We start from the raw sequence: 27,965 nt of genomic DNA on the forward strand, positions 1-27,965 counted from the left end.
AAAGAATATAATTAAACTTTATTCGAACGTTATTTGGAACAATTTTTTCCCTGTTTGCAATTAGACTTGGTTTAAAATTTATTTAAATTTATATTTTGTATTATTTTGTTGTGAGTGATGATTATATTTAGAATTTGAATGTAAAAAATAAACATGTGAAATTATGATTTTAAAATTGTAAAATTTTTTAGATGTTGTGATATTTTTTAGAGACTTAGTCATCCGGTCTACAAATTTAATAAATATATAGTATTACAATAGACACCGGTTCATTCAATCGAATTATCCGGTTTAATCCAATTTAGTCATGCGGTTCGACCAGTGACCCAATGGTTCAACCAATAAATCAGTAACACAGTACCATCATCGATTTGATGACCGGTCCGGTTATTAAAACACTGGTTAAAATATTGTTTTCTAAATACAAAATTTTTTACTTTTGAATTTTTTAAATATCCTTAGCACAAGTTAGCAAGATTTATATTTTATAGATAAGAATTTAAAATTTATTATACGTTTATTATAACTTGGTAATGAATGTTTGTTTAAGATATTTGTACATTTATTAGAAATGTAATAATATTATCAAAACATATTAACATTTTAATTAATTTAATTTTATTAAGGTGTTGGAAGTAACATATATAATTAATACTAATAAAAAATAATTGAAAAATACCAATTATTTCGACATTAAAGAATAGAAATAATATTTAATTTAAAAAATTGAAATTGAAGGATTATTAATTTATTTATAATTTGTTACACTAAAAAACAATTGAAGTGTTTGTCAAAATAAATAGACATGCAATCTTAGGATTAGTCGAATGTTGCTTAAAAAAAATCAATGTCAGGCTAATGCAAACACATTCATACATTGGTCAATCAAATCTTTTTACAATTTAATAGAATTTATCGTGATTGCCTAAATGTTAGACTTAGTTAAAACACATTAGAACTTGATAATTGAATTTTATGATGATGTTCCGTGTTAATATTGTCATTAACCAAAAAAGCCAAAGATTTTGGAATCACAAGTGGGTAAAGTTGCCCACACAAGAATAAATTCAATGGAACACGTCAATAATTAGGAGGTAACAAGTCCAACATGATGAGCCACATATCCTGTGCCGATTTTTTGGCTAATTTAGCGCTCGGCATTGGCTCTACCACTATTTTAGATTCCATCCCATTGGGAATGCGGAATGATTTTGTAAAGAATAGGTTAGGTATACCTTTCTTTAGGTTTGCGTAATTTGGGGCTAACTGGTTCCCCGTTTTGTACCGTTTCTTTTTTATATATATTATCATCTCATTTAAAAAAATATATATAGGTTGCGATTCTACAACAAGTAGTTAGTAGGATATTTTTCTCTATAAATATCATGATTTTATGACACATTAAATCAAAATTCCCATTATTTTAATATATTTTTATGCATTTCTTACTTGATACTCCTTAGATTAGTTAAGAAATCCACACTTGTGGGATATAATTTCCTCCTAAGCATCTTTAAGAGCTATTAGCCAAGTCTAGGCTAAACTTCCTCCCATGTTGTAAATGTCTCCCGTTAATAGACAAATCAACCAACACAATATCGTCTAATTTTGTCTATTTTTTTCTTTAATTAATTTTATAATTTTATTGAGTTTTGTCATTCTCCATACCTGTTGAGAATAAAGGGAGTTGTATGGAGAAACAATGTAAGTTCTAAGTTCCACATTGTTTAGAAAAATGGAGGTTGAACACTTTATAAATGAAAGGATTCATACACCTCATCTTAAGGTTTTGGGTGATTATATGGTGTCTCTCTCATTCATTAGGGTAGTCTTTGATCTTTAGTTGAATATTTGACCCGATGTGAATGACCCAACGAATCTGGTTTGAAAAATAAGAAGACTAAAAATTACTCTCTCCATCTCATAATAAGTGTAAGAAAATGATTAGATGTGTTAGTTTTAACCGTCTCATAATAAGTGTAAGAAAATGATTAGATGTGTTAATTTTAATAATTTTAATGATAAAATTAGTATCTTTACTAAAATATCCTTATTTAACGTGAAAGTTGATAAATAAGGGTATAGAAAAACAAGAAGACTAAAAATTACTCTCTCTGTCTCATAACAAGTGTAAGAAAATGATTAGATGAGTTAGTTTTAATGATAAAATTAATATTTTTATTAAAATATCATTATTTAACGTGAAAATTGATAAATAGGAATATAGTAATGAAAAAATAATAAATATAACATTAGTATTTTAAAAAATTACTTATTTTAAGATATAAAAAAGTGGAAATTAGACAATTATTATGAGCCGGAAGGAGTAAAGTTCAACTTCTTCTAGATAATAGAAACTTCTTAATTTGAATAAATAATTTATTCTCGTGATATACAAATGTCAATATGATATATTAAATAAATATATGAATGTTGCATGAGATGATGAATGAACAAAAGTATTACTTTACCTAAATCAAATTGGGTGGGCATAGTATAGTGCATAAGTCAACAAAAGACTCCGGGGACTTTGAATTCTGTTTTTTGTGGCAGGGATATTTTTCCATTCCAAATTCCAATAGAGACAATGTGACAAATAGAAATAAATATTGTATCAACTAAATAAATTAATTATTCTTTTTTAGTTTTATTGGGTTTTGTTATGCTATAGAAGTAAATTTTTGCAACTATTAGTGTTGATTAATTCTAGTGCAAGAGGTTATTTTTACAATGTGAGAAGTTAATGTAAATTTTTGTTTTATAAGAGAAATTTACTTTCTTTTTTTTTTATATTTAGAGTTTTGCTAAAGTCTTGTTTGTAAACAATGTTAGTCTTGAGAGTGTGCTTCTCTCAAGGTCCTGAGTTTGAATCTTGCTAGGTGCTATCAAATCTTGTGTTGGGGTAGTTTATACAGAACTTTGTTCTGACTTTAAATGGGGCCCTCCGCTAGTGGACGGTGGGATTGGTCCCTCTTGGATTAGTCGGTCGCAAGGCTGGATACCAAGATTTCCAAAAAAAAAAAAAGAAGAAAAAAGAATAAGAGTTCGCACAAGATTTCACTAAGATGAATGGGGAGGCTTCCCCCAAAAGGAATAAGAGAATATATAATGGGTGTGTCATCTCTTTTTTCATAAATATATGTTTTCTATGATAGGTTTCAATTTTTTTTCAATGATGTTGATGTGGGCGTACCTGATAATAGCTCATTCACATTTGCACCAGGTGAGCTAGCTTACCTCAAATGCAACTTCGAACTTGATACTTTTTTTGGTCTCTATGAAACCCAATGTAACTCTGTTGATTTGGCACATAGGTGAAGTATGATTTCTCTTGGATAAAATAATAAGATGTTTGAGGTTTATTCCGAGAGCGTGAAGAACTTTAGAGATCAACATTACCTAGTTGCGCCCCTTATCAAGATGGCTCATGCCAACATATGCAACATAGAGGTTGAGTCACCTTTCTTATGTTCGGGTGGATTCTCCAAGTTTTGAAGTCATAATCGTTTCTTGTCGGACGTTGGTTCTTATGTTTACAACTAAGTCGACTTGTCCCAAGAAGAAACCTATATGAAGAGGAAATTTATAGCTTTGTTTGACAGCCTGGATATCACTGATGATGTTGCTTCTTTTGTGGCGGCGCTAGAGAAACAAAAGAAACAATACATAGAAACACGCCTGCAAGTTGAAGTCTCTACCAAAGAGGATATGTAGATCATCTATTTTGAGTAACATGCGACATTTCTTCTTTTCTTTACTACTTTCTTGGTGAACACTTCCTTATCTTGCTTATTTATGGTCTATAAATAATATAACATCTCATCAGATGATACTACAAATGAAGAGGACTCCAGGGGGCGTCCTTTCGCTTACAAGGGCCATCAATGTGCCAACTTCTGGAGATGTTCTGGTCATGGAGTCTTATGTTGATCTGTCTACACCCATCATTCATGTTTTGGTCTCAATAGAAATTTGGAATTCTCCTGATCAACCCGAGGGGGGGTGTTTTGCACTCGTGGCCATGCGAGGTTGGGAGAATTCTTTCCACGGGTTTGATTATTAAAATTCCTTCTAGTCGTGAACCATCAGGAAGAAGGCCTCGGTTAGCCGTGTAAGATCAAGGAAGGTTCGATCTTGGGGAAGGTTCAACACTGAATCTAATCCCCCCACCTCCTACCTTTCTTGTTTGCTCTAGTCCTCAAATAGTAGAGAAGTTTTGGTACATTATTTCTAAAGAATATTATGCATTTTTCTCGAACAAGGACGAGCTTCTTCGTCAAGAGGAGCTGACAAAAATGACATATCAACTGTGTCAGATGTCAACTATTTTAGTATTTGGTGCTGCTGGGAGAGGATATACCTTTTTGTCTGACTGCTTCTGAAAAGAGAAATAAGTACTCTATGAACACATCAACTCTATTACTATTAAATGGGACTAGTATCTGAATGAGGTTACCAAGGAGAGCGGTCTGTTGAGAGAGATGGGAACTACCGTGCAGACTTTCGAGTACCCTAAATTGTTGGATGAGATAGTGTAATCACTTGTACAAAATATAAAGAAGAAATATGAATCCCTAACATCCACTCAACATAAATTTCCACAACGAGGAATTAGAATATTCCCATAAGACAATGAATAAGCTAGAGGCATCTTTGAGAAAGGCTCGTGAAGATTAGAAGAAGGTCTTCGGAACATGCATTTGCAAAACTTAGAGTTATTCAAAAAGTATATGAAGTCGATGGAAGACAGTTTCTCCGTTCTACAATTTTCTTTTGAAACGCCTTGTAGTACTTTTCACCCTTCATTGCACATTTTTTTAGAGCAGATCCTTCAAGAATAAGAGATGATGAATGGAAAGCCGATCTTTATTGGGGACAAGCCAAATTTATAGTCTTTGTATTTTTGTCTGGGGTCTTCTAACCCGTTGTATCATTTGTCGCAGCGTAAATAAATTTCCTTGGTTACTACTTAATATCATATTTGTTGTTTTATTTACATACCCTTGTTTCTACCTATCATGGTATTACTTTAGTTACTTGAGTTTGTATCTCTTGGAAGTTATTAGTGCCCGAGTTCATGCTCATAAGTTTAATTGTGGTGATATCTCAGGTTTTGAGTTTGCTTCTCTAGTACGTAATTGGCACCTGAGGTCGTGCTCAGCGAATTATACAGGACGTCTCTGAGGAATGCTCCCGAACAAAGGTTTTACCACATTCCATTTCTTCAAGTTTAAAATTGGTTTGAGGCCGACGTAGTGGAGACTAAACTCGTGCACTCTATAGTGGATAGCTACCTAGAGGGGGTGAACCTTTGATCTCTAATTCATTTCATGGTCTTGTGAGATTTGTCCGTGTGACGTTGTTACGGGGTTCTGATTTCTTTGGTTGTATGTCTATGGTGTTTTCGATAACACCTTTGGGTCGCCTTATCCTTTAAGATTATAAGGAAAAAAACTTGGTGAATATTTATTTATTCTCATTGGAGAAAGATATTACAATATTATGTTAAGTATTTTTTATGTATACAACAAAAGAAATTTAACCAAACAACTATGTCGCTATTTATTAGTCTTTGTACTTAACAACTTATAATGATTCATTCCATACTTATTTGTCTCTTCCAATGGCGGCATGGTCAGCATTGCTTTCATTTTCTTTGTGAGTGAGGTCACGTTCATTTCCATTGCATTCTCTTTATCTTCCCCCTTTTGGTCGCGTTGCAAAATTTTACGTATCTTTAGTGTTGCAAATTGTCATCGGCTTATCATGAACATTGCGAATCTTAATTTTTAAGTGAATCATAGAGGAGACCATGTCCATCATTTCCACGAAGTGTCTACCCAGGATGCAGTTGTAGACTCTTCTATAAGGAACCACTAAGAACTGCGAGTCACTCAGCCTGGCATTCCACCTTTCGCTGAGGGTGACCATTAGCTCAATGTACTCTAGGGGAAACGTCGTTGCATTCCTCCCTTTTCCTAGGGTAACCATTAGCTCAATGTACCCCAGGGGAAAGTGACCATGTTTTTTAAACCTTGTAGGTTGGCCATCAAATGACCACCGCTTCTCTATTTTTAGCCCCAGGTTTTCAAAAAAACTTTGCACACATAATGTCACAAGAAATTCCCTCGTTGATGAGGATTGTAGACATATCAAAGTTGGCTATGGTTGCTATAATTATCGAAAAATAATTTTCATTTTGGATTCCACCTACCTTTTCACTATCCTAGAATTCAATAATGGGTCTCTCTGGTTTTTCTTCATATCCTACTGCCCACTCATTGTTAAGCGTCATCAGCTCAACGATTCTTCTTTTCATCGTTCCTTTGGAAATATTCATTGGTCGAGGAAGGCCCCCCAATGATGGATGCGATGTATTGACGCTTTACTCCCTGGTATTCTTCTTCGTCACCACTATTATCCTTCTTTACTTTATCCCTACTGATGGCCTTTATAGTTTTTTGTAGGGACCCTTTTTCCTGACAAAGAGACCATATTTGTTGTGTTTCCTTCTGTCCTAATATTCCTTCTAACTACCCTCCTACGTGTATCAAGTAATTCACATCTTTTTGGTTAACATCTTAATTGTATTCTTAAATTGAACACATTCGTTATTGTGGGGACCATGACTATTATGAAAATAACAATACTTCAACTTACTTCTCTTGGTTGATTCCCTGACTAAGTAAAGATTCATGATCTCAACTTCTTTAAAGTCGTTGTTGATGCATTATTGCCAAATTTTCTCCCTCAAAGTGTTCAAATAAGTATATGATGAGAACTTGGCTCAGGGTCTTCGTCATCTCAACAGTCGTTGGAATCTGTTTCTCACCCGACCGTGTCTAGAGTTCCATACTCCTTGGTTCTTCTCTCTTCCTTTGGCTATGAGTTCTTGCTCATAGTTAATATAGGGTTAAGCCTTATCCAACATGCCATTCAAGCTAGTGGCTTCCTCCAACCCCAACTTTTCACCAAAACATACACTTTAGCCTCAACCCTTTCTTGAATATCCATCATTTCAAACTATCGTCCTCCCATACTTCTACTCATTCCTTTGTGAATCGATCAATATATTTTCATAAACTTTACTCTTGTTTTGGATTTTAGTGAGCACAACTATAGTGATGGGTTTCCATTTTATCATTGTAAATTAGGAGGTGAAAGAGTCACATAAATCCTTCCATAAACCTTTAGTTTCACATGGGAGAGCCTGAAACCATGCAATGACGGCTCCCTTAAGGGTTAACATGAATAACTTTCATTTTATGGCTCCTTGAGCGTGATAATAGTTGAGCCTGATATCTATATGCTCAATATGTTCATTCGGATCCCCCATCCTATCGTAACTTCCTAACTTCATGGATTTATTAAGAGATCTGGAGATCATACTACAAAGGATTTGTCTCGAGAGCGGATTGCTCTTTCATTTATGGGTTGGTGCTTCAATTTTATGTTGATTTTCCCTTTGGGAGTGATGTTGTGGTGATCGACAATGATGACGACCATTTGGTGACGTGTGACTTCTACCCATTCCTCTATGAGGTAGAGTCAAGTGTCCTTGACGCAAATTGTGTCTCAACAATTACGTGTAATCAACTAAAGTAATATCTCACCTGTTACGCCCGCTATTCTCCACGGTATTTGCTATTGAAGCTTGCTAGCGACCCGAAACAAAAACTAAAAATATATACTAATTTAGTCAATAAATATATAATTTTTTTGTCAAAATTTAGTTACTTTTACATTAAGCATTTTTTATTTTCATTTTTTATAAAATACACTTAAAATCTTTTTTCATTTTTTGTTAGCCACTAAATAGAAACTATACATTTTTTGTTAGTTCTTTAAATAATATCACAAGTGCACTTGTTAGCCACTAAAATGAAACCGACAACAAACGTAAAAGACATGTGCACCCCCAAAGTCTTAGTGCCTTCTTCATGTCAGTTTTTTTTCCGATGCTGTCGTATAGGAAAGAAAAGTGAAGCACACGCAATTGAGTCAATGAAATCATTCAAAGATGAAACAACAACCATGCGACACTACTAACCCACTCAGACTCAGTCATGCTTTTCAGAAAGAAAGAAGAATCTTTGGTACGTTAGAGTTACAGTATTATTTAAAAAAATTGTTAAATAAAATTATCATTTTAGAATTGTTCATAATTTGATAGAATTTTCAAAATCAAAAGAATTTTTCATAAATATTTGTACATTATTTATCAAAAATTTGTCGCATTGACAACAAAATTTTAGAATTTAAGTTCCTCTAGAAACCAATATTTAGTAAATAAAATTATTTTAAAATTTATTTATTTTAAAATAAATAAATATAAAATTAGACATATTAAATAATTTGATGTTAAATACATATTCAATAAAATGTTCGATTGCTTAGGTGTTTATTTTTTTAAAAATATTTTTTTCATTTAAAATATAATACCACGCTCAACCAAACCATGTTGACCTTTAGTAATAAAAAGATAACTTTTCTAAAGAATAATTTAGCTAGTGTTAAGACTACCTCTAAAAAAGGCCGAAATGAAAAAGGATAATCTTATGTGGAAAAATGGACCCCTAAGATGAACTTCCGCAACTAAAGCGACAAATTTGTTAAAGTTGAGGTCGAGCTAAGTAGTCTTAAGGTGAACTTTGAGGAGGCTCATATGCATGGTCTCCTCTCTGGGATTAAGAGTTTGAGAAGGTGAAAGAGCAGGCATGATGTTTGTACCTTGAGCTCCACCTTGGCGAGCTAGACTACTTTAAAGTGATGGTGGATATTCGCCTTGTGAAAAACCTGATCCCGAGGATAAATAGCCATTGGATGAAGAGTTAGATACAATGTCTCTTCCCAAGGAGGTAGTTCCCACTGATGATGTCCACGAGGAAATAGGAACGTTCTAATAGAAAACTTGCCTGAAGATGTCCCCTTAACTAGGATGTTATTTTTATTGTTTTTATATGTTTTTTTAAACGTTGTTTTGGGTAACTCATGAGTTTCATATGTGCATTTTGATCATTTGTAGACACGTAGTGTCCCATGCCCAGTAAGGAATCACATTAACGCTTAAGATTCCTCATAGGCTTACGATAAATATCCTATAGAGAGTTTCCCGTAGGCATAAGGTTCTCCGAAGTGTTCTAGCAAATACCCTATCGAGAGTTTTCCGTAGGTGCAAGGTTCCCCAAAGTGTTCAAGCAAATACTCTTTAAGGATTGTCAATAGGCACAAGATTCCCCGTAGGGTTCCTGTATATACCTTGTAGGGAGTTGTGCATAGGCACAAGGTTCCTCGTAGGTTCCAACATATACTCTGTAGGAAGTCTCCCGTTGGCACAAGATTCCCCGTAGGATTTCCACATATACCCCGGGGGGAATCACTTGTAGGCGCAAGGTTCCCCGTAGGATTTCAACATATACCCCGTATGTGTTAGAACAAGAATTGTTCTGATCAATATTCTTAGTTTTGATGATAAAAAATGTATATGAATTTTGTATAAGACAATGTGGTACTCTAATCCTATGCATTTTCCATTTCAGGAAATATATAAAGAGTATGCACAATTCAGCGCAAGAAGCACTGACTCTGATGGTTCAAGTATGCAATATTAGAACATGCTCTCGCAAGACATCAGAAGATGGTCAAGCATAATCAGAACATGGTCTATTGAAGCATCAGAAGAACTTGGGATCAGAAGCAGAAGCACTGAAATTCTTATGGTATCACGCTAGAAGCACTTCAAGGTCAGAAGACAAGAAGATGCTCTGCACCAAGCTGTTTGACTCTGATTAATTCAAACGTTGTATCTACAAACATCAGATCAGAAGCAAATACAAGATGGCAGGCTACGCTGACTAACAAAAGGAACGTTAGAAGCTATTAAAGGCAAAGTCAGTAAAAGCAGGAAAAGCAAGGCTCGAGGTAGTTGACAAAAAAGTGAAACATTAAATGCAATGCTGTACGGATCACGCAACGCATTAAATGCTCCCAACGGTCATCTTCTCAAAACGCCTATAAATAGTGAAGTTCTGATCAGAAGCAAGGTTACAACACTTAACGCAAACAACTCTGCACAAACTTGCTGAAACGCTGTTGAATCAAAAGCTATCAAACTTCATATTCAACCTCACTTCATTGTAATATCTTAGTGAGATTTAAGCTTAGAACTTAAGAGAAATATCACAGTTGTGATTATAGCTTATTAAGAAGCATTGTAATACTCTTGTAAGAATTTGTTTACATTAATTTGTACAAGGTTCCTAGAGTGATCAAGGTGTGATCAGAATACTCTAGAAGACTTAGAGGGTATCTAAGTGGAAAACCATTGTAATCAAGGTTGATTTTTAAATCCTCAGGTGAGGTAAATCACTCTAAGGGGGTGGACTGGAGTAGTTTCGTTAACAACGAACCAGGATAAAAATCATTGTGCAATTGTTTTTATCTTAAGAGTTTTTAAAGTCACACTTATTCAAACCCCCCTTTCTAAGTGTTTTTCTATCCTTCAGTATGGAGTCACTTGTAAGCGCAAGGTTCCATGTAGAGTTCCAGATGGTGATAATAATCTATGTGGTGACTTCGTATCCTACGATACCTGCACCACTTCCCTAACTCTCCCCCTATTATATCTCCCCCGGGGAAAGAGGTTTGGGAATGAACTTTGTGTGGGAGACACCATGGAGGATTTGCTTCCTCCTTCAGTTCAATGGAGTGAAATGCTCTTATGGCTTCCTAACGGGCTTCAATGCAGTTCTTTCCAAAACTAGTATTATGTTTTTGTTCCTTCGATGGTCACGTGCTTCGAGTCTTCCGCCATTTTGCTCTTATACATCTTGGGATCTTTTTTCATCATCACTTTCTTCTCCTTTAATATAGCATACCGATATAGCCATGATCTCGTCCATCAAGGTTGCTAACTTATAGGCCAAGGATTCATTAAAGTTCTCAGCCTTGAGGCCATTCAAAGAAGTTTCGACCAACATCTCTTGGTTTGGGTTGGCGACCTTCACGATCACATCATTAAATCTAGCCAAAAACACGAGCAAGGATTCATAATAACTATGTCAAAATTTGACCATGCTCGTTGTAGAAACTTTAATGTGCTTGTTGGCTAAGGAATAACATCTTTCTTTTCAAATCATAGTAACTCAACATTGAGAGCCTCATGAACCTCATATACTATGGAAGGGTGGCTCCCTTCAATGTCCAACCATAAAATTGCATTTTAGTAAGTCATTCACCTGATGATAGACATATATGTATTGGTTGTAATTATGTGTTGATGGGGATCACGCTTGCCGTCAAATGATACCATAAATTGTGGTTTAAAATTGTCGAGGACCGAAGAGTCCCAAATATCCGCATCGAGTGGTTGGAGATCTGTGGGCTATTCTTTCTCAACAAAACTTAGCCATGCGTGTTGCTTTTGTAAGTCACTCACTCTCATGTAGTGTTTCATTTTGGAGATGCAACACTTCCATAGAGGCTAGCAACATTTCTATGGAAGCTCGGTCATTATCTTTGTTGCCGGTGGGTTCCAAATGTAGGAGGAAATTCGAGGGTTAACACGAGAAAATATTTAACATAGGGGCAAGAGGAACACACCTTTGTGAGAGACACACCACATATTCATCCAAAATCTTAAGGTGATAGGTGTGTGGGTTCTCCCACTTATAAATGCTAAAGTCTCCACATTTATAACCAATGTGGGACTCCAACTCACACTTGAATTATTATTCTCAATGCTCCCTCTCAGGTGGAAACTCCTTTTTATTCACATACACTTGTACTACTGTTGACACTTTTCACCTCTTCATGGGCATTTCGATACACCTCTTCTTAGGCATTTCGATTCCCACGGGACACCTCTTCTTGAGCATTTCGATACAAGTAAGCCACTCCCTTTACTCGAACCAATGGCTCATGATACCATTTGTTGGTTCATGAGGAGGAGCATTTAACATTGGGCCAAGAGCAACACACAAGTGAGAGATGCCACATAATCACCCAAAATCTTAAGGAGATAGGTGTATGGATTCTCCTACTTATAAATGCTCAAGTCTCCACATTTATAACCAATGTGGGACTCCAACCCGCACTTGAATTATTATTCTCAACTTCAAATGTACTCGTAAAAGTACATAAATGATAAGTCTACCAGTGAGGGTCAGTAAAGTAACAATCGTCTCTTGATTGATTGTTTATTCTGTGAATTGTGTATATCCTTCTCCTTTTGTGGTCATCTTCTTATATAGTAGTTCTGACTCATTCCATACCTAAGGCTTATTAAAGACCATTTTAGGTGATTTTCCATGATTAGTGTGATCTTTTAATGATAATCGACAATCAAATTTGATCGTCCAATCTCAGGGCATAATACGCTCAATCGACAGTATATGTGTTATCCCTCATATCTTTAATCCACATATTCCCTTATTAGTTTTGGATCTACACGATCAATTTGGCCCATAAAATACCTCAACCTGACCCTCCTTAATCGGACAAGTTATCATTCAGAACAAATTCTATTGTGTCCAGGTTATTATTCGGCTCATTCATACATATTAGATACATCTAATTTAACTGACATAATAAAAAAAATCAAAAGTAATTAATAGGATATGTGCAATGACTAAGTAAAAAAAGAGTCTATACAACAACTATATATATATATATATATATATATATATATATATATATATATATATATATATATATATATATATATATATATATATATATATATATATATATATATATATATATATATATATAAATAACATTGTAGAAGTAAACCTCATTTTAATTATATTATTTATATATTTTAAAAATGAAATAGAAAGAAGAAGAAAAAAACAAGTTTCCTTCATTCTACTTCATTCGTCTTTTCCTTTTCCACATTTGTTGTCTTTATAAACAAGACAAAACCCCTCATCATCACATCCCTTCACTTCATTCTCCATAGTTAGAATCATAACAATCTCACAAACCTCATCACAATGTCTTCCCAACATTTCCTCACTTTCTTCTTCTTCCTTCTCCTCTCCTCCACCACCCTCACTTCCTCAACACCATCACCACAAAATGATAATGATAACACTTTTGATTTTGCTCGTCCTATAGATCGCAAGTTGTTAGGCCTAAACAAGAAAGAAAAACTAAGCCATTTCAAATTCTATTGGCATGACATTTTGAATGGAAAAAACCCATCTTCAGTTCAAATTCTTTCACCATCTAATAACTCATCCACTTATTTTGGTTCAATCAACATGATTGACAACCCTTTGACTTTAAGACCAGAACTGAGTTCTAAGCTTGTTGGAAAAGCTCAAGGCTTCTATGCATCTGCTTCACAGGCTGAGTTTGGTTTACTCATGGCTATGAACTTTGCTTTTGTTGAAGGGAAGTATAATGGAAGTACTATTACTATCTTGGGGAGGAATCCTGCTATGCATAAGGTTAGAGAGATGCCTGTTGTTGGTGGGAGTGGACTCTTCAGATTTGCTAGAGGATATGCTCAAGCTAGTACTTACTCGTTTGATATGAAATCTGGGAATGCTTGTGTTGAGTACAATGTTTATGTTTTTCATTATTGATGTGTCAATTATTGTTGTTAACTTTTACTGCAGTAGTTAGTTTATCTATCTAATTAGCTATACTATGTTTCATTTTTAAGTGTTTTGAGTTTGTTATAAATCTTAAAATATTGATTATTTGTATTGAATTCCTAGATAAAAGAAGTTCTTTTTATTAAATTACTCTTATTATTAATACTCCATAACATGGTTGCTACATGGAATTTTAAGGATATTTTGAATATGTTGATTAACATTTTACAATTTAAGATAGGGTTAAGTATTATTTTTTTTCCTTATAAATATCTTAAATTTTATTTTTAGTCTCTTTTAAAAAAATAATATATTTTAACCCCTTTAAATTTTTATGCATGTTTAATCTCTGTTATTTTTTAAAATTTTGAAAACTGTTTAATTATTCTTAAAATTTTAAATTTTTGAATAATTTTTCATACGTGTTTAGAATATTATAAAATATTTTTTTATCAAATTATATAATTTTTTAAAATGAGAAGAATTAAATATAAATTTGTTAGATTTCAAATAATAATGATAAAAGTAATGCAAATTTTGACTTAAAAATTAAATTTTGAGTTTTTTTTTAGGAACTTTTTATAACGTTCGAAATATGTCTGTAAAATAATCATTCAAAAATACACATCGGTTTAACAAGAATAACTAAAACTACGTGCATAATAATTTCATGGAGACCAAAATATATATTTTTTTAATAAAGACTAAAAATAAAATTTGAGATATTTATTGGAAAAAAAAACATACTTAATCCTTTTAAGATATTTTGAATACGAACAAACCAAATTTCTCTTAAAAAAGTTTTGTTGGACAAGAAATGCAGAAAACTTTGGCCACCACAAAGACTTTAGTGCCATTTTTCAGTTTCTGACCTTTCAGCCTTTTAAAGAAAGAAAAAGACATATTTTCTTGCTTACATTTAAAATATAATAACTACAATTTTATGTATGCTTCTTTTTTTTTATTCAAAGACACAAGTTTAAATATATTAATATTTTTCTTTATAAATTTTCTGGTCAAAGATTAAAATAGGAACAAAATGTAAAACATCAACTAAAATGACAAAAAAGCAAACAATTTTTTTTTTCAAAATATAAATCTCATAAAATAAAATAAAAGATATTTTCCTACTGAATATAACTAAACAAAATAATTTATCAACACAAGAATCACATTTTCTATATAGTCAAATTTGAAGGCTAAAAATATAAACAAAATTTTTTATATGCGGAGCAAAGAAGTAACAAAACAAATGGTCTCCAACAATAAAAATAATAGTCGACAAGCATATCAGAAAATTATTTATCCAGTTCGATCAAATTATCTACGTATGGGGATAGAACAACTCTCTAATTCATTATATTCAGAAAATTGTTACAAGAGATTACAGATTAGTTAAAAAAAAATAGTCTTCGCCCTCAGAGTTCCCAAGAATAAACCCTGAAGGCTCTATAAAACAAACCTCTATTTTCTACCCAAGTGTTTCTCAACGTCTTCAACTCCCAATATAGGAATCACTCGAACTCAAGGTTTTAGAAGTATTTTCTAATCCCTATGATAACCTCAAAAGGCTACCAAATCCCTAAAGTATAACTCTAAGAATTTTACTCTTTACTTTCTCAATAGGATTTCTACCTTATGCAACTTCACCCTAACAAAAGAGAGAAAACCCATATTTAAACTAAGAAAATATAAAAAAAAAATTGACCTGTAAAAAAAAACAAAATATTAATGGGCCCAAGATATGACCCATTAACAAACGGATCCACAAACAAGCCCTAAATTTTCGGTACCGAAATATGTCTCTTTTCTTTCTATTTTTCACTTGAGATTTTAAGACATATTACAACCAGTGTGATTATTCATTTGATGAAGTTGTAGTTGTTATAAGCAATTAATAGGCTTGCTTATGAGTTTGCTAAATATGTTTAGTTCTCCTCCTCCCTTGGGTGTCGAATTCCTCCTCATCTCCAAATTCTTGACTGGTTGGATCACCATTTTAAGTGTGGCAACGATTTTGGCATTCAATTAAGATGCATCATCATGTGGAAATTTTGGTTTGTGAGGAACCAATTGTTGTTCCAAAGAAGAAGGTTGAACCCACGTGGGGTGGCAGAAGAGGTGTTTGAAATCAAAGAAGGGGTATGCTGAAATGGTGAACGGGATCTCAATCCCAAGAACTTCAATATAATTCAAATGAATGCAGGATGTTATCCAGAGGGGTGTTTCTCTTTAGGTTGCTTAATCAGAAATATCAACAATGAAGTTACCATGGCGGCAAGCAAGAGGGAACTAGGACATGTGGAACATGGCCTAGCTGAACTGCTAGGGGTTAGATGGGGCCTGCAAACTGCAAAGACCCATAAACTTGACAGAATTCTCATCCAATCTGATGCTTTATCTGTTATTGATTGTATTAATCTTGTAAAGTTGTAAGGTGGGTTTGATCATATTGTTGCAGATTGTAGGATACTTTTTTTGCCATTCAATGGATTGGAACATTATGCAAATCGATTAGAGAATGCCTACTCGATTAACCAAGTGATTGAGAGAACGCCTTAATAACCTGCAACAGCTATATAACAAATATTTCCATGTTGGGAAAAGTAATCGATTAAAATTAACTCAATTAACGGGTTGGAACTTTATGCCAATGGATTTGAACATTATGCCAAAGGATTTGACATTATGCATATCGATTGGAATATTATGCGAATTGATTGACTCATCAATTCGGCTCATGGATCATTTCCATTTTTTTGTTTTTCCAACTCCTAGATAAAGGTGGCTCACATCCTCTTCATTTCATACCATTTTCCAACAATTTATATTTTCTTTAGAATTTATCTTTCTAATTTTCTTATTCTTTCTCTCTCTCTAGAAAATATTTCTTTTACTTTAAATTGTCTTATTGCTAGTAAGTGAAAATTTGCTTGTGAGGAATTTTTTTGTAAGTGGTCGTATTGTTTGTTTGATTCTTGAGAGTGTGGTACTATTAAGAGAATTTAGTTTGGTTCGTGAGATAAACCAGTTTTAAAATCTCTGCTTTGGTTTATTGAGCTTTGTCAGATAAAGTTCTACTTTTGAATATCGAGATCAGCCTGAAAATCTCAAAGAAGATTCTAGCTTAGCATGTGGTAAAAGCTATTTTTAGTTGGGGATAAACCTATAAAAATCTCAAAACCGACTTGTGTTAAGGTTCGTGGAAATAACCTTCAAAAGCTCAAAGTTTATAGTAAAACTCTCAAGAAGACCTCTTGGGGACAGGACTAGGACAATGTTTGGTCAAACCTGTATAAATCTCTAGTGCAATCCCTCTAACCCTATCCTTTTAATTTCTATCATTTACTTTTATTATTTATTTCCGCTGAAAATACTCATACTAAACTACTAACACAATCTTTATCGAGAAAAGTATAAGGATAATCATGAATTTTAAATACCACAATTCATCCCACCGCTTATGCTTGAAGTCACTAGTCCAACATTATTTGAGTTTAAATCTAAACTTGTAAAAAGCTTTGGTTTGGGGATTGTATGATCAAGTCTCTATTTAGGTTCTAAATTTCATCACATTATATTTCATAGCTTCATGGTTAGCCAGTGATAAAACTAAATTTTGGTTTAAGCTCAGCCCGTGGTAAAAACTTGTTTTGGTTCAAGATCATCCCAATGGTAAAATCTCATAGGTTCTTAGTTAGCCTGGTATAAAACCAAGTTTCGGTTCACAAGCTCAGCTAGGTGTCAAAAGCTCTCAAGGTTCAAGATCCGCCAGTGATAAAATATTTATTTGAAGCTTGAAGACTAACTACTCCAAATTTCTTGTTGAAATGAGACTAAGTGCTTCGATCCATCATTTGGAAGGAAGACTCTCTACTTTTCTTCGTATTTGCTATTTTGTTGGAAGTTATCTAGAAACTTCATTTTCCTTGTATAATGGGTTCAAGAGTTGAACCTACTAAAAGCTCTTAAGTTTATTGGATACTCTTAAGATAAAATCTTGAGGATAGGATTAAGTCATTTTTTACTGAACTTGTATAATTTTTGGTGTTCTTTTATCTTCCCTTAACTCTTCATTTTTTCACTTTACCTTCTGCAATTAATATTTCTATTGCTTAGCTCTAAAGCTTTACTAAAATGTTTTCAAACATTGATTTTTGATCCATAATTTTTTAAAACTTAAATTTTACTGAAACACACAACTTACCATCTCACATATGTGGAGTCACATCTCCAACAAAGAGAAGCAGGTGACGACTAACGAGGAGATCAAGAAGTTGAAGAATTTTGGTTTCCTAATTGAAATGAAATATTTGACTTGGTTGGTAACATGGTCCTATTTTGAAATTCATCAAACAAATGACAAATGTACGTTGATTTCATTAGCCTAAATACAACATTTCATAAAGATCCATACCCATTTCTCAACATTGTTAGGCTGATTGATGAGTCATCAGGTTTTAAGGCATTGGACTTCATGGATGCTTACTTCAATTATAACCAAATATAAATGGATCCATTGGATGCATTAAAAATGATATTCATGACTAATCATACCAATTATTACTACAATGTCATGCTATTCGGATTAGAGAACTCAAGTGCTACTATCAAAGGCTAATAGACACGATATTCTGAGATCAAATAAGGTCTAATCTGAAGGTATATTTTGATGATATGGTCGTGAAGAGCCCTGAAGAAGGAATCCGCTGTAGAGATTTGGAAGACATATTGGAGTCACTTAGAGGAAACAACATGCACTTGAATCCCTCCTAGTGTTTCTCTAGGGTTCAAGTGAGAAAGTTCTTGGGATTTATGTCGACCTGGAGATGGATTGAGGGAAACCTGACAAATTATAGGCGATCATTAACACGAGGATCCCCTTAAGCGTCAATAAAGTTCAAAAACTAACAAGGATCCTATCTTCCCTATCATGTTTTCTTTCATGTGCAGGTGACAAAGCATTCCATTTCTTCGCCACTCTAAAAAAGAAGGAAAAGTTCAAGTGGACAAAATAATGTGAGGAGGCGTTCATATTGTTGAAATTATTTTTGGCGACACCGCCCAAACTAACACGCTCGAAAGTAGGCACACCCTTGGACTTATATTTATTAGTTACCGACAAGGCAATGAGGTTTGTGCTCATCCATGAGAAAGACAAAAAGGAACAACTTGTCTACTTCGTAAGTAAGATATTCAAAGGCGCTATTAGTAGTTGGAGCCTCAAATCTAAATGGGGTGGTTCTGAAATAATATTAGAAGGCACACTCAACTTCCTCAAAGAGCAATCCCGAAGATTTGAATTCAAATATAGTAATAACCAAGATGAGTATGAAGCCATCATAGGAAATAGTTCCAGCATGCTGAGATGCCTAAGGGAGGGTGAGACCTCCTTGATTCTCCTAGAGGTCCACCGAGGCAGTAATAACACCGGTGCATAATCTTTGTCCCATAAGCCGCTAAGGGCGGGTTATGATTGACTCACCCTGATGAAAGACATCGCATAATTCGTCAAAAAATGCAACAAGTATCAGAGGTATTCCAGTCTACATTATGCACCAGTTAAGACTTTGTATTTTATCATATTCCCATGGCTATTTTACCATTGGGACATTGATATCTTAGGCCATTTCCCGTTGGTGATAGGGCAACTGGAGTTCCTAATCATCAGGGTAGACTACTCCACGAAAATGGATAGAGGTAGAGGTCTTCTCCAAAATAACAATAGTGAAGGTTCATCATTTATATTAGCAATTAATTAATTGTAGATTTGGCTTACCCATGACTAGGCTGGGAATAAGCTAGGCCACTCGGATGGGAAAACTGCTACTAATTGGGAAGGACTGTAATAAATATACCATAAGCCGCCCATGACACCTACAAGTTTGAGGAGCTAGATGAAAGACTTATCCCCAGAACCTAGACTCGGTTAATTTAAGATATTATTATAGCTAATTATTTAATGTTTCATGTTTAATAAGGGTAAAGCTCAAGCCCTCCAATGTATGAATCTTTTTAAAGGTTTGATTTTTTATGTATCAAAGGTAAGGTCACACTCTTTTCCTCTATAAGGGTAGGATTTTTAATTAGGCACCTTGTCTTCTTAAATATTTGGTGACATGATTAGTTGTATGTTGGACCTTCAAGAAAATATCCTTACTGCCTGCAATTGTACGTTTTACCTTCAAAGAATGTTCTTTATTACCTATAAGGCAGTTGTATGTTGGACCTACAAAGAAGGATCATTGTCGACTATAAGACAATAGTAAGATGAACCTTCAATGAAGGATCCTTACCGTCTATAAGACAACTATATGTTGAACCTTCAATGAATGATCCTTATCACTTATAAGACAACTATATGTTGGATCTTTAATGAAGGATCCTTGGCACCTATAAGAAAATTGTATGATGGATCTTTAATGAAGGATCATTTCCGCCTATAAGACAATTGTATGTTTTACCTTTAATGAAGGATCCTTGTCGCATATAAGGCAACTATATGTTGGATCTTCAATGAATGATCATTGCCGCCTATACGACATATTACCATCAATGTCCTTATCAACATTGAGAAACACACTTCCATGCAAGCTAATTATAAACAAATAAATCTAAAACCAAGCTAGTTGTCACGAGTCTCGAGTGTTTTTGTCGATAAACCCCAAAGGGCCAACAAAAGGTCTATAAAGCACAAAGGGAATAAAATAGAACTTGAGGGGTTCCCCCGAGCTCCATCTAGGGAACAATAGATACATATTTTTCAAAAATTAAGAGTCCTTAAGGGACTTGGATGTCTAAGTCTCGCCTAAGGGAAACGAATGTCTAGGTCTCACCAAATGGACTCGACTGCTAAGTCTTGGTTAAGGGACTTGACATTCTAAATTTCTCCCGATGGATTCAAATATCTTAGTCTCACTCAAAAATAAACTATCTCAGCCCTTATTATGTCACTTATCACTTTTCAAGATCTCGTGCTTGAGGAATTGTGGAATGATATAATTTAATTGGGCCAAGAAAGGGATAGTCCATGATAAAACACCATGAATAAAAGCAGTAATATAGGGCGAGCGCATGAGGCGGAAACAAGTTCCCAAAGCGCCTCCACGTTGCCCCTTTTGGATTGAGTTATCTTGCCTAAACTAAGGTCTATGAACCGTGTCATTTATCACATGTGGCCTTTGAAGGGCCTACAAAGGGTATATAGATGGCAAAGAGCAAAAGCAGAACTTGAGGGGCTCCCTGGAGCTCCAATCAAGGAACATCAAATAAATATTGCAAAAATGAAAAGTCCTTAAGGGACTCGACTTTCTATGTCTCACCTTAGGGACTCGGTTGTGTAAGTATTTCCCGAGGGACTTGGATGTCTAAATCTCACCCGAGGGACTCAAACGTCTAAGTCTCAACAAAAATAAACTATCTCAGTCTTTATTGAATTACTTCGCCCATTTCAAAACCTTTTGCTTGAGGGACTGTGGATTGAGATAATTTTATTAGGCGCATGAAAGGATGGCCCATGATAAAGCATTATGAACTAAAAGCTATAATATTAGGCGAGGGCCTGAGGCGCAAACAAGTGCCCAAAAATGCCTCTAAGTCTCCCCTTTTGGCCTGAGTTATCTCACTCGAACTAGGGTCCATGATTTGTTTCATTTATCACATATGATCCATGAAGGGCCTACAAAAGGTATACATAGAGCAAAGGAAAAAAAAACTTAAGGGACTCGTCTATCTAAATCTAGCTTGAGAGACTAATGTCTTAGTCTCACCCTAAAATTAACTGTCTCAGTCTTAATTTAATCACTTCGTCCTTTTCAAGACCTCGTTCTTGAGGGACTATGGACTGGAATAATTTTATTGGGTCTAAAAAGGGACGACCCATGAAAATTTTTTTTTAACTAAAAACAGTAATATTTATTTATATACATGACAATAATATTTATTTATATTTTTTAATAGGGTTAATGAACTTTTTGGTCCCTCTAAATATTGGAGATTTCATTTTTAGTCCCTCCAAAATTTTCCTTTAAGAAATCGTCCCTTCAAAAATTTTCGTCTAAACTATTGGTCCCTAATGTCAAATTTGCTAGAGATTAGCTACGACTTTAGCCACCGATTAGCTACGAAATTTGACGTTAAAGACCAATAGTTCAGAAGAAAAATTTTGAAGGGACGATTTCTTGAAGGAAAATTTTGAAGGGACTAAAAACGAAATTTGAAATATTTAAAGGGACGAAAAAGTTCATTAACCCTTTTTAATATTATATTAACTTAAACAAATCAATCATTTAAAACAACTCATTATTTTAACATTGGCGTGCATTCCATGATAATAATAATACAATGAAAAGAAATGTAGAAGACTTTGGCCACCACAAAGACTTGAGTGCCATTTTGCTTGTTTGTCGGTCTCTGATCTTTGCCGCCTGTTGAAGAAATAAACAAATGTGATGCCTGTTGCATGGTAGTTCAACAAACACACCACATTCTATATTCATACTATCTTAACTTTTTTTAAATACTTAATTATTATTCATATAAAATTTTAGTCAGTAAGATTTAATTTCCTGAATTATTTTCAGAAATAATTTTTAAATGAAAGTAACTTGATTTATTTATAAGTTGGGTCATTATAAATTACAAAATATTTTTACGTACATCTAAAATTGTGATATCTGTTTTTATTTATATTTTTTAAAATATTTTTATTGAAAGACGTTATTCAAAGTTCTAGAACATTGTCTAATAGTTTGTTTCATCACAACATATTCTTTTCTATTAAAGTTGAATAATTATTTTTAGGTTATATATTTTTATTCTCTATCAATGTGATAACATCATCATAATGGACAAAGGAAATTATATTTTTATTATCAGAATAGGGGATTAACACCCTATTTATGTACAATAAAACCAATAACAGTTAGCCCTATAATTAAGCTTAACCAATCAATGTTAAGACTAAGTTCAAACAAACTAACGGTAATAAACTAAGATCATATATGTGAGACACCCCCACAAGCTGGACTATGGAGATCGAGTAGTCCAAGCTTGGAAATGTGTATGTCAAATGCAGGTTTGTACAAAGGTTTGGTTAAAAAATCTGCAAGTTGAGATTTTGTGTTGATTGAAAACAGCTTTATGAGACCTGAATCGATCTTCTCTCTAATTACATGATAATCGATTTCGATGTGCTTCGTGCGCTCATGAAAGGAAGGGTTATGAGCAAGATATATTGCTGAGTTGTTATCGCAATAGACAGAGGTTGGATGGTCAAAAAGTTGGTGCAAATCCTTACATAAATATTGGAGCCATTGTATTTCACAAGCCAAACTGGCCAAAGCGCGATATTCTGCTTCGGATCTGCTTCTAGATACCGTATTCTGCTTCTTTGATTTCCATGAAATGAGGGAAGTACCCAGAAAAACAGCATATCCGGTTATGGACCGTCGCGAAACGGAACATGTAGCCCAGTCAGAATATGCAAATCCAGATAAAATACATTCAGTAGTAGCAGAATAGAATAATCCAGTAGCAGGAGAGGTTTTTAAATAATGTAAGATTCGCATGGAAGCTTTAAAATGAACATGCATTGGTTTGGAAATATACTGACTGAGTTGTTGAACCGCAAAGGCAATGTCAGGTCGCGTGGTAGTTAAATATAAAAGCCTCCCTATGAGTCTCCTATATTGTGATTCATCTTCAAAAATAGGAGATTTTTCACAATCCAATTTGAGAGAAGGATCATAGGGAGTTTTAGAAGGCTTGGAAGCTAGTTGTCCGGTGTCTTCCAAAAGGTCTAAAGTATATTTTCTTTGGTTAATACAGATACCTTTGGAAGATCGGGCAACTTCGAGACCAAGGAAAAATCTAAGATTTCCCAGGTCTTTAATTTTAAAACATTTATGAAGAAAACTTTTAACATATTGAATTTCAGTAAAATCATTTCCAACTAAAACAATATCATCAACATATATGAGTAAAGCAGTGAAAGATGAGTTGTGCAATTTAGTGAAAAGAGAGTAATCAGCAGCAGAATGTTTATAACCAATTGAAATAAGGGAATCAGAGAGTTTTGCATACCACTGTCTGCTAGCTTGTTTAACCCCATAAATGGACTTTTGAAGCTTGCAGACTTTGGTGTGATGAGAAGAAGAAGGAGGTAAAATTAAACCTTTAGAAAGAACCATATAAACTTCTTCATGCAAATCTCTATGTAAAAAAGCATTATTAACATCTAATTGTTCTAAAAACCAACCTTTTATGGAAGCTAAAGCAAGAAGAGATCGTACCGTAGTGAGTTTGACAACCGGAGAAAAGGTGTCGAAGTAGTCTATACCTTCAATTTGAGTGTGACCTTGAGCCACCAAATGAGCCTTATAGCGCTCAATAGAACCATCAGCATGATATTTAATTTTGTAAATCCATTTACATCCAATGGGATGTTTATTTGGGGGTAAATCAACAATAGTCCAAGTGTTTGTGGAAGCTAAGGCATCGAGCTTGGTCTGCATAGCCTTAATCCAACATTCAAATTTAGATGCAGTAGCAAAGGATTTTGGTTCACTATTTGAGGAGATGGATTGACAATAATGTTTGTATTTTGGGGAACAATTTTGGTATGTGAGGACAGAAGAAATGGGAAAGGGGATATTGTGGGAAATATGGTTGGTTGTAGGTTAATTTTGCATAAGATGACAGTGGTAATCATTCAAATAACTAGGGGGGGTTAAACAGGTTGATTGTCTAATAGGAGGAGGAGGGAGAGGAGAGTTATTAGGTGTAGGTGTGGCAGTAGGATTAGGAGTAAAAATGGGTGGGGTGGGTGGTGTAGGTGTTTGAGGTGCAGGGTCAAGTAAGTTGGGAAGTGGTTCAAGGTCAGTATCACTAAGGGAAGAAGAAGGAGTAAGGGATGGGTTGATAGGAGGGTTTAAGTTGTGAAGGGGAAAAACATATTCATAAAAAACATTTCTAGAAATAAGAAATTCATGAGTCATTAAATCATGAAGAAGATAACCTTTTATACCATGTCTATAACCTAAAAAAATCGTTTTTCTAGCACGAGGATCAAACTTAGTTCTATTAGCATGAAGAGTAGAAACATATGCTAAACAATCAAAGGTTTTAAGATGTAAGAGACTAGAAGGCTTGTTATATAAAAGATGAAAAGGAGAAGAGTTTTTCAATAAAGGAGAAGGGAGTCTGTTTATTAAATACACAGAATGTTGAATTGAAAAATGCCAAAAAAAATTGGGAAGGTTTGCTTGAAAGGAAAGAGCACGTGCCACATTTAAAATGTGTTGAAGCTTCCTTTCAACCAAGCCATTCTGTTGAGGACATTCAACGCAGGAACGTTGATGAATAATGCCTTTTAATTGAAAAAAATCGTGCATTAAAAATTCAGATCCATTATCACTTCTTAGGCATTTTAATGAAGTTGAAAATTGATTTTCAATAAAGGAGATGAAAGTAGACAAATGTTTTCTAGTTTCACTTTTCAACTTCATTAAAATAATCCAGGTGAAACGGCTATAAACATCTACAAGAGTCAAAAAATATTTGTGGCCATCAACCGAGGGGATAGAATATGGTCCCCAAATATCAGCATGAACAATATCAAAAATATGAGCAGAATTAGTAGAACTAACAAGATAAGGTAACCGTTTTTGCTTTGAAAAATGACAAACATCACAAGGGCTCATTTTATTATATTGAATGTAAGGAAATTTTAAAGAAATGCATTTGTATACAACATCAGATATATATGACCTAGCCTATGATGCCATAAATTGGCATTTTTATTTAGAATGGAACTAACATGATAACTAGAAGCAGAGTCAGAATTACATGGCATCATAGGAACATTTAAAATGTAAAGATTTCCATATCGCTTAGCTAAACCAATCATCGTCTGGGATGAATTCTGCAAAATCAAACATTTATCAATATGAAAACTTAAAAAACAAGCAGATGCAGTGGTAAGTTGAGTAACAGAAATAAGATTAACTTTGAAGGATAGAATATAATAAACATTAGTGAGTGTAATATGGTTAGAAAGAATGACAGTTCCAGAAATTGTAGCATCAGTAGAATGTCCATTAGGCATTATCATGGGAAAAGGGAGAAATGGTATGATAATCAGAGTAATTTGAAAGAGAATATGTAATGGGGTGTGTAGCACCGGTATCAATTATCCAAGGAGTATAGTGCTTACCAAGAGGAGAAGAGATGGTGTTGACGTTACCAGTTGATGAAATCAGAGAGTTGACATCAGATTCCAGAGGTGTATTTGGAATAGCAGCATTGGTTGTAAGGTGTTGTTGGAGAAGATTGAGGAGCAGAGTGTACTGGTCCTGTGTAGAGCTTGAAGAGGGAGTGTTTAAAGTGACTTCAGCCGAAGTTGAGTTGACAGAGGGCTGTTTTCCTCTTTGTTGAAAACCTGGTGGGTAGCCATGTTTTACGAAACAATGCTCGACAGTGTGGTTGTTGCGACCACAATGAGTGCAAACCCGATTAGATGTTTGACCACGACCATTGGGATGATTATTGCGACCTCTTCCTCTTGAATAAGGATTTGAAGAACTGCGACCATAACCATGTTGAGGTTGAATTTAAGAGGCTAGGGTTGGAGGTTTTGATTCAGAGGATTGAGTAAGCCGTGCGGTGAGTTGTTTTTCTTGGCCAAGAATTAAGGAGAAGGATTTATCAAGATTGGGGAGGGGTTCCATCATCATGATTTGAGAACGAACATGGGAAAATTGTTCGTTTAACCCTTTCAAAAATTTAAGAACTTTGTCTTGGTCGCGAAACTTGCGAAGATCAGTAACCGCGCCGCAAGTGCACGGAATAGCGCAAGTACAATCACGTGTAGGACGATAAGTATTAATTTGCTCCCGAATTGATGTTAACTGAGTGAAATAGGTTGAAATGTCGAGGGATCCCTGTTGAAGACGAACAAGATCGTCTTGAAGGTCGGAAAGACAAAATATATCCCCTTCAGAAAATCGATTACGAAGATTTTCCCAAACAGTAGCGGCATTGTGGAACCAAATAATAGATTGAGCAATGTTTTCAGATACGGAACGTTGAATCCATGAGAGAACAAGATTGTTGCAGTGAACCCATGGATCAAGGAGAACATTATTGACGTTAGGTATTGGGAAGGTGTCGTCGATAAACCGAATTTTGTTCTTGGAAATGAGAGCTACCTCCATGGATCGAGCCCAAGAAAGGTAGTTTTTGCTATCAAGGGGTGGAGAAACAAGGATAAGGGTTGGATTTTAATTCGGATGAATGTAGTAAAGGTTAGAGGGGTTCGTTGCGAAATCAAGGTGAGGTTGGTCCGCCATGATTGATTAAACGGAGAAGAAAGTTGATAAGATAAAGAAGATGATGAAAAAAATTTACAGAAGTGAAGAAAGTGTGAAGAAGGGTTTATTAGAGTTTTCTGTTTGTGATAGTTGGAAAAAGGGAACGAAAGAGACAAGAAGATAAAAAATTAAGCTATTGCAAAAAAAATGATAGGGAAAGAAAACTTTAGAAATGACGTGGCAATAGAAGAAAGGACTATGAGATATTGATATCTTTGATACCATATCAATGTGATAACATCATCATAATGGACAAAGAAAATTATATTTTTATTATCAGAATAGGGGATTAACACCCTATTTATGTACGATAAAACCAATAACAGTCGGCCCTATAATTAAGCATAACCAATCAATGTTAAGACTAAGTCCAAACAAACTAACGGTAATAAACTAAGATTATATATGTGAGATTTTCCTAATAGAAATCACTCAAATGTTTTATTAATTATAATAGATATTTTTACATAAATATATTGATTAAATTGACATTGTTTCTATTAAATGATTAAATAAAATACATATGTGATTTTTTTACTATATATCCAATTAAAAAATTTAAAATATAATTTTTTAATAAATTTAATAATTTAATCTTAATTCTGATTTTAAATTGATTTTAATGAATCATCTAAATTATTTTATAGATGATACGAAAAAGCTATACTAATTAATTTTTATTGACTTTTTTATCTATTTTTTCCTCATAGAAAGAAGCTCAATACATTTATAAATAATTCTATCCACTAGTCTATTTAAGTTTGAATGAGATTCCCAAATTGACAGCAATAATTAGACTCACGTATACTTATCAATATATTCAGTAATTACCTTTGCGTGACGTATAATTTTGATCATATTTTAAGGATGAATTACAAAAATATTTTTTTATTTACATTCTTCACTTTTATTTTTATTCTCTATTACTATTATTTTTATTCTTTGTCCTTCACTTTCCACCTTCTACTTTTGTATTCTTATAAACAAACCA

The 27,965-nt window shown here is 34.1% G+C and overlaps 1 protein-coding gene across 1 annotated transcript; it reads left to right on the forward strand.

The window, feature by feature from the left end:
- The first annotated feature begins 12,906 nt into the window (after positions 1-12,906).
- On the forward strand, positions 12,907-13,751 carry LOC131606204 (dirigent protein 22-like). Its single transcript, XM_058878470.1, has one exon. The coding sequence runs from the start codon at positions 12,996-12,998 to the stop codon at positions 13,590-13,592; it is 597 nt and encodes a 198-aa protein (XP_058734453.1). The 5' UTR covers positions 12,907-12,995; the 3' UTR covers positions 13,593-13,751.
- The last annotated feature ends 14,214 nt before the right edge of the window (positions 13,752-27,965 follow it).

Source organism: Vicia villosa, linkage group LG5 (assembly GCF_029867415.1).
Source record: "Vicia villosa cultivar HV-30 ecotype Madison, WI linkage group LG5, Vvil1.0, whole genome shotgun sequence".
In the NCBI taxonomy this organism is placed as follows: domain Eukaryota; kingdom Viridiplantae; phylum Streptophyta; class Magnoliopsida; order Fabales; family Fabaceae; genus Vicia; species Vicia villosa.

Coding starts and splice junctions, on each gene's coding strand:
- LOC131606204 (XM_058878470.1), top strand. CDS start 12,996: ATGTCTTCCCAACATTTCCTCACTTTCTTCTTCTTCCTTCTCCTCTCC.